The sequence below is a fragment of the Bombyx mori genome, chromosome 25, assembly GCF_030269925.1.
Source record: "Bombyx mori chromosome 25, ASM3026992v2".
Classification (NCBI taxonomy): domain Eukaryota; kingdom Metazoa; phylum Arthropoda; class Insecta; order Lepidoptera; family Bombycidae; genus Bombyx; species Bombyx mori.
The window spans coordinates 549,926-563,848 of record NC_085131.1 but is presented as its reverse complement, the minus strand read 5'-3'; the positions used below and the strand labels follow the sequence as shown (position 1 = coordinate 563,848).

General features: G+C 36.7%; 1 protein-coding gene across 9 annotated transcripts in view; it reads right to left on the bottom strand.

Annotated features, from left to right (window-relative positions):
- The window catches only part of LOC101744404 (RNA-binding protein Pasilla), a 90,777-nt gene extending 77,555 nt beyond the window's left edge, over positions 1–13,222 (bottom strand). For 3 of the 9 annotated variants that reach the window (XM_012690002.4, XM_004925652.5, XM_012690008.4), the window contains exons 1-2: positions 12,853–13,222; positions 12,415–12,477 (exon numbers count right to left, since the gene is read on the bottom strand). In XM_012690002.4, coding sequence (XP_012545456.1) covers positions 12,415–12,477; positions 12,853–12,970 — 181 coding nt within the window. In that variant the 5' untranslated portion in view covers positions 12,971–13,222. The remainder of the gene's footprint in view (positions 1–12,414; positions 12,478–12,852) is intronic. The other 6 variants (XM_012690001.4, XM_012690007.4, XM_012690003.4 and 3 more) reach the window with 2 other exon arrangements.
- Positions 13,223–13,923: the final 701 nt, after the last annotated feature.

Below are 13,923 nucleotides of genomic sequence, written 5' to 3'. Positions count from 1 at the left end.
ATTTACGGCAGTAATGATTCAAGAAGCGATTGTTGGCAATTATCGTGATTGGATCGATGAACGAACCGGTCTATTTAGGCTTTAATCTTTTACACAATAATGTTGCACTTCAACTTGCTAGCTGCTATTCCAGATTCTATGGTGATCACTACCACATTATTAAGCTTTCATATTTAGCTATGGGACAATAGCTATTTATTGAAATCAGTTCATCCAAGTAACAGTAAGTTCTATATTAGTTATTACCCTCAGCTCAGCTAAAGTATTCGTTGATCTGATTAGATTAATACAAATGTAAAATATTAGCCCTAAAAATATAATTTTAATTTAGTGTAGCTTCAACAAAGTGCAAGTCACTGGGAACACTATCAGAATTGAATTAGAAAAGATGCATCGTGTTTCTCTGTAGTTTTCAAGTTGGCACAAAGCCAATCCAATTCTGAAGAATGAGTTTAGTTTCTTTCGATTGCACTAACAAGACGCTCTCGACATATTATCTCCATTAAAGTGTTTGGCTGACTGATTAATAAACTTTTTTCAACATAATATACTCATCGCATACTGCAACCCAACTATAAGCAATGCTGCATTGCAAAGTATTAAACAATATATTTAGAATATCCTAGTCACCAGTTTTCGATTGAAAGGTAATACGGACAAAATACGATACCATTGTAATTTAGAACATAATATGAACGATGAGTTAATAGGTGTAATACAACACAATGTACTTAATTCAATTAAAGGCATACAAACGAATAATGTAAATTAATACGTAGGCTTTGAAGTGTTTGCTAGACAAAATGATAAGAAGTTTCTTTGGCTACATGTGTCTACAATTTTATTGGATAAAACAATTAAATGATAATTTTTCTTCTAATTACTTCTTATGTCAGATAATGTAAGTATATTACGAATGGAATACCAACTGTAAATACTGAGCACACTTAGCATTACGTAAAGACTTAGAAAATCTGAAAACACAGACACGTGCGCAGTTTCGAACCTGCAATCGCTCACATGAATCACGAATGACTGCACTGTTTTGGCGCGAGCGTGACTCCATTTAGTGGCTATCTTAGTATCGAGACCCAGACAAGTAGAAGAAAGTTGGTGGATGGAAAAATAAATGGGAATATGCTTCTAGCGAAATTCTTGGGATTTTTTTGGAAATCACACTAGGCCTTGTATATTTTTAATATTAGGTCTATATTTTTTTTGAGGCGTCAACTTTACGAAACGAAGGGATTTTTTTTAAAAGACAAATTCCCTCAGCATTTTCAATATTTAGCACGTGAATTGCCAAACTATGTTAAATCAATCAAACTATACATCACAAAAGCCATGAATATTAAATTTCTCAATAAGCTGTACGTGTATCATTTACAGTGACCTCAACCCACCTGGCATGTCGAAATGGCTTTGTAGCAAACGCAAATAGTCAAGATGACTCTCACTGATTCCGTACACAGATTATAACGGATTATGTAAGCTCACCAAACAGAGATCAAGCGAAAGAAACAGAAAAAAACGAAAGTGTACTGTCATCCTTCTACGCGTTACGCATTCAAATGAATTCTATTTGGTACGCTTCCGAACATTATTCTTCATTTGTATTACAGTAATGGAAACGATACGTTAATCGGAATGTTTTTTGTTATAGAGTGCTATGAGCTAACTATGTCACTACATCGTCACTACCCGGCCTTAAATTAGAGATATCGGGAGTTAAGTTAAACCTTAAGCCTAGCCACAACTATAGATAGTGCCGCAGAAATATTTTTTTAGAAACGATTTTCATAATTTTACCTACTTAACGTGGTTCATGATATTGCTATTAGGCTGTAACTGTGAACAGATTCTGAAACATATGTAGCATTACATATTTAATACACGAAGGTACGTGTTTAATCTCAAACCTACAACCTCTCACATGGAAAACAAGAATACTAAGAAGCCGATGATGTATTGATGGACTTCAAGCACGTTTCACTTATGCTGGTCTTGCTTGCAGTTTTTGGTATATTCAAGGCCGATTGTGTTTGAAAATATGATCTTTTTTCTCTCTCCCTCTCTCTTTCTCTTTCAAAACCAACCAAGATTACATTTTACCCCGAATACAAATAGTGAAATAGAAAACATTATATGTTGCTTACATTGATAAGCAACATATTTAGGGTACAACAAATAAGAGAGGTGACAATTTGGGAAAGCTGCTGGTAGCAGGCAAGGTATCCGGAAGAAGACCCAGAGGCAGAAGTCCAATGCACTGGTCAGACCAGATACGCTCCACTCTCAATACTTTGGTTCACGCTGCTATACACACAGCCGAGGATAGGCAGGAATGGCGCAGGATAACACAGGAGAAAGTTAAAGGAGGCCACGATCCTCAGCATTGAGGATTATCGACGCAAGGAGGATGACATTGGTAAACGGGCAAGCTACTTATACGACCGCGACGAGGACAACGTAAAGTCGTCGTCGCTCGAAACATGTCCGTCAATCCCGGATTCACTCTCGGTGCTTTTAGGCCCCTCAAGCACCGGTCACCGTCCTCGTCAACTCGTCGATCATGACGAAAAGTTCGACAAGCGAACTAACCCATGGACACAGTCCACTGAGTTTCTCGCCGGATCTTCTCAGTGGGTCGAGTTTCCGATCCGGAAGTAGATTCTCCGAAGCACTGCTCTTGTTAGGACTAGTGTTAGCAAATTGTTTAAGGTTGAGCCCGTGAGCTCACCTACCCGTCTGGGCATAGCTGAAATAGCCTCTTAGGTTACCAGCGAATAGGTAGGAAGAAAACAAAAATGACAAACCAACCGTGAAAACGCGCGAACATGCACCACATTACATGATTGTGTCGGACAGAAAACACCAAGAATAGCGGTGAATCCTAAAGGTATCTTATCCTGCGATTTGTGGAATTGGACAGACACTCAGATCCTGAAAAATCTACGAGATCACATCACTGTCTTCACTTCTTCATCTTCCTTCGAACATTTGTAAATGCCGTAAAAGCATTATTTTAAATTTTACTCTTTTGATTTATTAATTTATCTATATAGATAAAAGACAATATATCTGTATATGTACATATGTTCATCTAAAACTCTAAAACCGTTAGTCCAATTGATATGAAACTTTGCACACATATAAAGCGCGACATGAAAACTCCAGCGAACGTGGTCACATTAGTACCGGGTAGGTGGTGGCAGTGATTTTTATCTTTTGAACCATAGGTCGAATTGATATGTAATGCGTGCAGCATTGGAACACGAACTAATATGGTTTTTAGGTGAAGCGAAGGGCACAATGCAAATCAGTTAGTTACCTCATATAGTAAATTTAATGAATATGTTCAATCTGCACTTAAAGTAGATTTTTCACATCTCAAATTCAGAATAGCCTCGAGTCCGTTGTCCTGTCTTTGTTCCGTTCATATATTCGATCGCAACAGTCGAGAGAATGCAATAGATTTTGTTGTGTTCTCCAACTGAATATTCGAAGTAGTAATTTTTATTTATATATTACACAGTACATACAACAGAATCACGACGAAAAAAATACTTCACGTTTTCAAACCGAACACTTGATTGCTTTGCGGGTTTTATTGGGTAAAGCGATAGAGCCCTGACTGACAGCACATCTAACCCATACTTAAAAAGGATATCGAAACACAGACTAAAAGTTAAGGAAATATTTTGAATTCTTTTTTTTTTATTGCTTAGATGAGTGGACGAGCTCACAGCCCACCTGATGTTAAGTGGTTACTGGAGCCCATAGACATCTACAACGTAAATGCGCCACCCACCTCATTCGTTCAAAAAACTTATCAATGTTCATTCCAGTTTAAAAAAAAGGACAATTTTTCAACTTTATACCTTCACGTAACCCTCCTACAAACCAAATTTGGACGTCAAAGCGTAATTGGCTACAGAAGAGTCAGGAAATTCTTTTTGCGTAATATCTTATGAAATGGGTTTTTTTATAACGCGAACTCAGTTTCAACAGTACAAATATGTATAATCTACGAAGAGTTTTTTAACGCATTACCGCAACGCATCATTAGCGTAAAATCATTTACAATTAGGCAAATGATTAAAATGTGCCTTAAATGCGAAATCGTTTGTTATGCCATAAGCTAATATCAAGGTACTGATAATAACAGTAATTAGTTTTAGAACTCAATTAGCTGACGCAACATCACGTTACGTATGCGTGACGTATAAACTAAAAGTGTAATAAAATGTGTTCAATTCGGGTTTTCATTGACTAAAATTTAATTCATAGATAGTTCAAACTCTACTATCTTAGCTGACGACTGTCACAAGTCAAGTGCCACAATGGTAGTTCTTGTTTAAAGAATTTTATGATTTTGATTGTTGAGGTAGAGCTTGTTTCAAAGATTCAAAATTCAGCTGAGCATCCATCCGAATTCCATCATTCTGAAGCATCCCGGCGGTACCTACAGCATACAACTATAATGATACAATTCTGTGTGCTTGCATATTGCGAGTTTTTTTAACATGCTCGATCGCGTAAAAGTTAGCTCAAATTTGTATTCAATTGGAACAGCGCCCCTAGCGGCAAACGTAGGCAAACGTTCCAACTCCACACAAATATGAGTTAACTTTTACGCTATCGAGAACGTTTAAAAACTCGCAATAAGTGCACAGATTACGACCTCATGTTTCAAGATGGATGGCGGATAACACTTCGTGATAACAACGAGCTTGTTTCCCTGTCTAAAGCATAGTAATTTGCTATTTATTCTTAAATATGAATTTACTGGTGGTAGGACCTCTTGGGAGTCCGCACGGGTAGGTACCACCACCCCGCCTATTTCCGCCGTGAAGCAGTAATGCGTTTCGGTTCGAAGGGTGGGGTAGCCGTTGTAACTATACTGAGATCTTAGAACTTATATCTCGAGGTGGGTGGCGCATTTACGTTGTGGATGTCTATGGGCTCCAGTAACCACTTAACACCAGGTGGGCTGTGAGCTCGTCGATCCATCTAAGCAATAAAAAAAAATACGAATACTTTTAAAGTTAAAGAGTTCTAAAAACAATTGTATTATAAATTCTACATTGTACACATTTCTGTTCTGTCAATTGCATCGTCAATGCGCATCGATAATTGCCGATACTACATACATATGTCATCACGTTGTCTAACCACACTACGTACATATTTTATCATCGTTGGCAATCAAAAACGAACGTTATCATTGGGAAAATAAAGTATGTATTCATTATTGCACGTAATAGATTGCTATGATGAAATCTATTGCGACTGGTGTTTGTAGATACAAGCGTAGTGTAGTAGTAGACGCTTCGTGAATACAAAATTTGTTTGTATTTCGATGCTCCCGCAGTAATGTTTCTATTTTATTTTATCGCTTGTGAGCATTGATATTTGAATCGACCTTTTTTAATTTACACAAATCAGACGAAACTTAAAATTGGTAAGAAAATTATCTACAAAAATTTAAGACAGAAAGAAATTTATAAGTCCATTCTGAAATACCTAAATTAGAAACATTATAAATGTAGTATTAGGAGTTGTTGTCAAGTAACAAAACGAAGACATTTGATATAACGTTTCATGACGTCATTGGCGGGCTTGCGAGAGAGATAGCGATATAGGCATTCCTACAATATATGTCGATAGTTTGTTACTATATTGCTACTAAACTTATCGCATTCATCATAAAGGGTATGCCTTCATGAACTATTATCAAATAATAGATGTATTATATGATGCGATAAGATTTGTACGTTATCAGCGCGCGCTACCACGACCGTATCAGTAAATTACAGAATAATTCCGTTTATCGCGAAAAGTATTTTTATACACGAAGCACGAGCAGTGCATTAAACATTACTTTATCTGTTCAATATTTAAAAAGTGAGCGAGGAATTAAGATTCTACCCCGAATTACATTTAAAAAAAAAACATTTCCACATATGATTGTGAGAGGTCACTGATGACATTGAACTGTTGAAGTTATAAATCGTCTTTTCGCATTAAAAGTGTACAATTTCCAAAAATATTCGAAATTGAGTTAATATGCGGAATCATTTGGTATCACCAGTATTTTTCTTATAAATACTGTCAAAAGAACCTAATTTAGTTTTAGTTTTTTTTTGTTTAGTTTACCTATATTCTAACTACTATCAACAAAATTAATACATAATTTTATTTTACTTTAAAAGACAGATAATGTAACTGGTAAAAAATTACAAATTAAGATTGCAAAGATCATTAATATTAAAAATATCACATGTTAATAAACCTAACACTCTCCTGTAAAATTAGTAAGTTTTGAGATTATACAGTTTTAATGCAGAAGACGATATGTTGGCACTGTAAGCAAATGAACCCACGGCCCACCAGATGCTCACCGTCGCTCATGATCATTACAACGTCATTAATGCGTTACCCACCTTGAGACATGAGTTTACAGTCTCATTCGTAACAGCTTTCCCAACCTCTAAGCTGTATCGCGTGACACTTAGCCGCAGAAATAGGCAGAACGTTCTGTATCTGCTTTGTAATAGTGTATTCCAGGAGTGTGTAGTATATTAGAAGGGAGAGCTCATTGTAGGGAATCATGATGTGGGAAAAGAATTTATGGATGGAAAAATGAGCATGAAATCTGCAGTCTTTTGTTTTTTGTAAAATTTCATTTACTCCGCGTACTAAGACTTAACAGAGACGAATTGAAACGAATAACACAAGAATTAGTGTGAAATATGTCTTTGAACAATGGCACATTTATTTATGGTAAATTTTAATAGTTAACCTTGCGAAGTAAGTCTGCTATCGGCATCACTAATTAAAAAAAAATACTTTTTACTTTATTTCGTGTTATATTTATTGTTAGATTTCAAAATTAATTGAGTGAACATTGGATTCTATTTTTGTTGTTAATGAAGACGGGGCTTATGTTCCATATGTTAATAAAACATGAGGCGTGTCTCGTCAACTCCTCAAGATATGATGATGACGGTCCTATTCTACAAATCTAAGGGCTTCGAAAGAGAATCAGGTAACATGGGTAAATCTCCTGGATAGTCTTATATGACACTATCACCGAAAAAAGATGTTCTTAGGAAATAAGTAAATACAGTTTAAAAACAAAAAATAAATATGCTTAAATATCAAGATGAATGAAACTTTTTTCTTAGCGATCCTCGTTAGTATATTAAGTCGATGTGATAACATTATTGTGTTATCGTATTGGTCTTTTATTAGTGTTGAAATTTTTAAGTTAAGCGAAGTTGATGATAATTGCGTACATTGAAACTTTACCATAAATAGATAGAGGTCAGAGAGGTCGAGCTAAAAAATTCGTATTTAAAAAAAAGTTAATATATATCATTATATAAATACGGACGCGTGATGAAGAATTCGTAGCAGTAAGTCGAGAAGGTCAGGGTTGCCTATCCGTATCTTCCGATTATATTACGTCTAGTTTTTTTTGATCAAACGATTACTGGTGGCCCGGAAGCTTTTCCAGTTTCACCAGGACAGGTGGGCGAGCAAAGGCTCAGCCAGGAGGGTTGGGGTTAGCTAACAGCTGCCCAAGCGCCCCCAAAGGAGACCTAACAACTCGAGAGCAGTTGCTTCGCGAATGAATCTAATACCGGATCGGAATCGCGACCCGCCGAGAAAATCCGGCGAGAAACTCAGCGGGCTAATGCATAGGTTAGGTTGCACGTCGAACTCTTAGTCGAGTTCGACGAGTACGGTTACCGGGGTCCTTAAGTCCGTTAGTGTTAGAGCTAAAGGCGTCTAATGCAGGAGGTATTGGATCTGATGGATCCGTAAGGACGTAAATGACGTCTGGTAAGAATGGCACTATGATCATTTCAGATCCTCTGTGATAGATATTACCGCTATAGGCTCTAAAGATACCGCACCACAAAAGGTTTTGTAGTATAATAATTGCATTGAAAATAACCTTGAAACGAGAACTTCAGCACAGTAGCATCAACCAGAGTGGAATAAAAGTGACGAACAATACACTTCTCATGACATTGTGTTAAATTCACTTCACACATATCGATTGGCTGTGGTAGAACCTACCGTCTTGCTCTCACTCACACGCCGATACACACACACGAGCAGGACATAAAGCATAGTTTAGATGCTGACTTGCCAAATCAGGAACTTAAATGATTACTACAGGTTAGGTTTTTTTTAGCAACGGTATGTACTTGTTTCGTCGGAGCCAAGGTGTAAATTATTTATTAGGTAGCGCAACGATGAATGTCAATTAAATAAATTCTCAATTCGTCGATAGCATGAAATGGGCATGGTTCGTTGTTACACATACAACCTCTCTTCCGTTCTAACTATTTAACAATAATTAAGTGTATATAGAGGTATCGCAGGACAGCTTTGTAAGATAACGTGACCTTCAATCCAAATTGAGAAGTGAAATGAATTAGGTACTCGATTACAAACGGCCATACGACCTAAGAGTATTTTACTGGCTGAGTATTCTTAAGAGCCTTTTTTTTCCTTGTTTGATAGCCTTGAGAGGCTATTTTAGCTTCACCCTAACGTGTGTAGGTGAGTTCGCGGGGCTCAAACCGGAGTGTTGCTAGCACTGACCCTAGCAAGAGCAGTGCTTCGCAGAATCTACCACCGGATCGGAAACGCGACTCACTGAGAAGATCCGGCGAGAAACTCAGTGGGCTGTGTCTATGGGTTAATTTGCTTGACGAGCTCTTCGTCGCAAGCGACGGGTTCGACATGGACGGTGATCGGTGCTTGTGGTGCCTAAAAGCACCGTTCATGGATCGGGAGGATCCGTAATGACGTGCTTTGGGCGACGTCGACTGTTTACCATTCGGTCTACAGGATCGGGTGTGCTTAAGAGCCAACGTGGGTGGGTTACCACCTGCAAATTTGTCATACATGTTTCCATGACTCAAAGTGGGCAACATTCTGGTAACAACTAAGCAACAGGTGGACCGTGCGTTAATTCGCCCCTATCCTAGTAATAATAAAGTAATGATAATATCAATTAATAATTAATACTAACATCATCTCAATCGATCGAGGACCATTACCATTTGCAAGTATTCGATTAGAATACTTGACATCCTCGAAATCCGACTTTATAATTTTATTTTTGAAAATTATTAGTCAACAGACAAAGACCAGTGTAACTGGTAACCTTAAAAAGTTACAAGTTAACATGTTTCGACTTCGAGTTACCTTGACTACAAATCCCCAATTAATAATGTGCACTATTCACTTGAAGATTAGTTTTATTTCGGTATGCCGGTAGCCGGTCGTTAAGTCGAGCCGCCATTGACCTTCTCGACATTAATGGAGTAGCGATGTGTTTACAGTGTACACGATTTATGAGTAGAGGAATGGTCTTTTCGTTGAATTTTATCAATCTATTTTGAAGAAGACAAATAGTTTATAATGCGAACTCTATAGAAAATGTTCTAGAACCGGGAGAGCGGACAATATGCAATTCAAATTTTTTAAGTTATGTACATCTTTCTCTCTCTCCCTCTTTTTCAATCAATCTATCTATCTATCTATCTCTCTCTCTCTCTCTCTCTCTCTCAATCTCACTTTCTCTCTCTCTCTCTATATATATATATATCGAGACAGTGATGCCAAATGTTCCACAAAAAAATATTCGCAAAAAGTGACCTACCAAAAAAGTCTTATGTGAATTCTCGTTCTAACTTGAGGTAGAAAGCCCCAAGTTGCCGTCCCTATTTACATCTATTGGTATTTATAAAACCGTAAATCTAATACAGATATTCAAACAGGTATATGATAAGATTACATTAAATACTTAGTTCATCTAAAATTCTATAATAGTTCAGACAGTACAGTCGAGGTGCAGGGCAACACCAGAACACTACCCAGAAATATTTAGAAAGAGAACTTCCAAATGCGGATATCCCTTGTGCTCATAATGTGAAGTGTATCTTTGATATTTTTATAAAACTCTCCGGCAGCCAACAGAGTAAGTCACCGGATAAAATAATCTACATTAACGAAAATGCAGATTTATTTATTTTCCTGTTGTTGGCTCATACAAATATGTTGTTTTGGCATATTTTATTTCATACTTGTGAATTCCGTCTATGATCACATATGAAAATAACATTGCGTAAAAATACTCGCACGCCACCTAGGTATTCTGCGTTTGATGGTACTGTGAAAAGAACCTTTCTTATATTGCCAACTATAACTGTAGTTTCAACTCAATCGGACAAATCTATTTAAATAAAAATGAATTGCTGTTCGTTCGTCTTGCTAAAACTCAAGAACGGCTGGACCGATTTGGCTAATTTTGTTCTTGAATTGTTTGTGGAAGTCCAGAGAAGGTTTAAAAGGTAGATAAATATGAAAATTGTCTTTCCTTTGATGTCCCCCCCGTTGGACGGATTCTTTTTGTTTCTTTTAAGTTTATTTTATACAAAAGTTTAGGTCTTTTATTTATCGATTCAGGCACTACGAAGTCTGCCGGGTCAGCTAGTTGTTAATAAATGCACGGAGTACAATCATTTAAAGAAACGTTGGACTTTATTTACAAGGTTTTTTATTAATTGCTCTAAGTGCCATTGTTGATTAGCAAATAAGCAGTATCTTTTTTGAAGTTGGGTAATAGCCAAACGCCGTTGAAAATAAATTCAACGGACACAAAATTATTTCCTTTCGGTTTGTTTAAAAGACGTGGCCGCAGGAGGTGACCGGTTAAGAGTCATTTATCAATTGCCAAGATCCTGAACTAGCCTTTACGAACGAGACGTGGAGGCCTGACTCTGATGGAAATATTCCGTGGACACGGTATTGAAGAATGTATTTAATAATATTTTTGAATAAAGTCATAGGTTGTATTTTTATTAAACAGTATCTGTTGTTCAGACTTCATTCCACGCCGTAAATGCCAACGCTCACCTTGAGACAAAGTCGCGGAGTAAATGCTGTCCTCGAAAGACATGCGACTCAAGGGCACTCAATGTATGATGGATAAAACGTCCCATGTTTTCGCCTAGTGCCGAGTCTGTGTCATGACTAGAATAGAAGGGTGGGTGTTGTGGTAGAGCTTACTTTCAACCATCATTCTATTTTTTTCTGCTCCGAGCAATAATTGGCTTCAGTTCCAATTACAATATAATTCAAACTTCGACCTCATGTCTCAAGGTTGGTAGTGGTATTGGCAAAGGGCACCAAGTGTCCAAGGGCACCAGCACCTGAATTCCTAATAGGCCATCAAATCCTTTTTCCATCTACATCATTGAAACAATCATAAAAAGTAATTACATTATCAACAATCAATTTAAAGAATATCTGTGCTGATAGAAATAGTGTACTATAATAAAATTTAAAATCTTATCAGATTGATTGACAATAGGAAACATTTTCCTAATAAAATGCAATTTGAAAAATATTTATATCATTTAGATTTTTCTAAACAAATACTCATAGTTAGCCTTGGAAAATTAAAACATCCATATTTCGGAAAATGATAATTTTAAATATTTAAATGTTTTCTCCCATTATTCTTTCTTGTTATTTATAAGTCCACATATTAGGAACAGCACTTTATTTAGAAAGAAAAATCTAACACATTTCTTATACATTAACATGATGGTGAACAGTGCCAAACTATAAATTATTAAGTGAAATTTATTATGTATAATGAAATTACGCAAAGTAAATATGTTAAACAAATTTTTGTTAGTTCCTTCCTGAAATAAAATTAAAAGCGTTTAAAAGCTGATAGATTTTCTTCCGAAAAGTTTTTTTTATATACCAAAGATAAGATAATAATATGGTCTGTACAGATGCAAATGTCACACCGACAATGGAACGACTAAGCCAATGGTGAAGTCGATATGAGGCTAAGTACGAGATGGCTCACAACATCTAGGCATTGTATTACAGTGCTCAATGTACGATTACGATGCTGACACCTACACTGCTCCCTCACTCTGCTCATGTCACTTTTTTCTTGATTATTATTATTTTTAGCAATTTTTTTTTCTAAAAAGTAATATATAAATCTATTTTTCTATCGCTCATAATAAATAATTTTACTAAGCTAGTAGAGAAAATAAAGAAAATAAAAAATATTGATTATCAAATTATTATATATATGCATTGTTACATAACCATTGTTGACAACCCTAATCAAAATATTCATCAAACTAGAACAGATAACAGGCATCCAATCAGAATCTAATTGGAAGCAGTTTCGTTACTAATTGGATGAAAAACAGGTGATAAGCCTATTTAGTGATAAGGTTTTTCATTCCTGGAGTCGTGATCAGCAGCGCGAGTGAGGAGGAGCAAGTGCGCGCGTGGTGCATGCGCGCCTTTCAACCACAAAGCCGATGGATTCAAATGCGTTTACGATCGACTCACCGAAATGAGACGTAATAGAGCCATGGCCGTTGGCCAGAGGCAACGCGGTCACCAAGTCTTGCACTAAAAAACAACCACGACGTTTTAACATTGCATATACAACAATTGCGCGAGAAGCGAGCCACCGAACGTCGCCGCCGCCCTCGACGCTTATCGGAACGATAAGAACTTAGTATACTACCAAACTTATCTAAGTCTTCACTGCTATAAACTTTAAAACGTTCAATTATTGAACTAGTTCACTTAAAATGACCCTCGTATCGTACGATATAGGTCACGTTGATAACAATGTGCGCGCTGATAAGAATCTCCGCCCCCTCCAGCTGCATAGGCGGGTCGACCACGAGACTATGTCAATGTTATTGCCTTGCCAAGTACGCAATGAAATAAATTTATACGTTGGTAGTATGTGTATGTAGAATGCGGTGCGCCACTCACCCGAGCTGAAGTGTGATCTCTTGACATCTCCATTTTCTGAGTCTCCATCCAGGGGTCGCTTCCTGGAGTCCGTAATCTCTGGACTAGGGCAAGTGTCCATCCCTGTATCAGCGGCCATGTTGAAATTTCAGAGCAAAACTTTAAACTTGTCTAGCATAATTCCCATTACGTAATTGCTTCAAAAGACGTTTTTCGATGCGGCACTTAGCATTATTATAACGATATACTGAACACTTAACACATGAACTAATAAAATGAAGGAGATTTAAATATATAAAGGACTAATTACTAAAATAAGGAGAGAAACGACACTATGGTTGTTACGTCTAAACGTTTTGTGAACGTTTGTCGATACTGCGGCTGTTTGTGGCGCATAGTCAACGTGAACATAGCGCCGAATCTTGGTTGGTTAGGTTGGTATGTCTGTATTTTGATAGATACCAGCTGATTACTTTAGTGATGTGTAAAATTTGCAATATTTGAAAATATGTGGCGGAATGTAAATATATTTAATATTGTACGTTTAAAAAAAACAATAATTTTGAAGTTGTACGGTAGCTATAACAATTAACAACTGAATCGCTACATGTGAAATTCAATAGCAGATTTTGTAAATCCTGAGAGATTTAGAATTTATAGTTAATTCCTAATTTTGTAGACTAAAGCTAGTATTAAAACACTACCCAATGACGGTAAGAGTCATCTCTAGGCCAATAGTGGCACTATCAAATAGCTCCAACAATAACAAAATGTGATTTAGTGGGGATCAGATTCATAGCATAGAACCATTCAGACCTTACTAGAAATCGTATAGCACGAGCAGCTTTATGGAAGGAGCCAATAAGTTTCAGAATCGCAGTGTGAGGTGGGTACAAAGGGAAACAAATATGGTAAGCATTGAAGTTGAACTGAAGAGTAACGAAGTGAGAAAAATTATACGAAAATGAATGATACTAAATTAAGAATGCTATATGCGTGAAAAATTTCTTTCCAGACGAACTGAAGTTTATTTAATTGGAGGATTTAAGCATATTCTTTGCTTTTTACAAGAATTCCATTAATTTGCTTCTT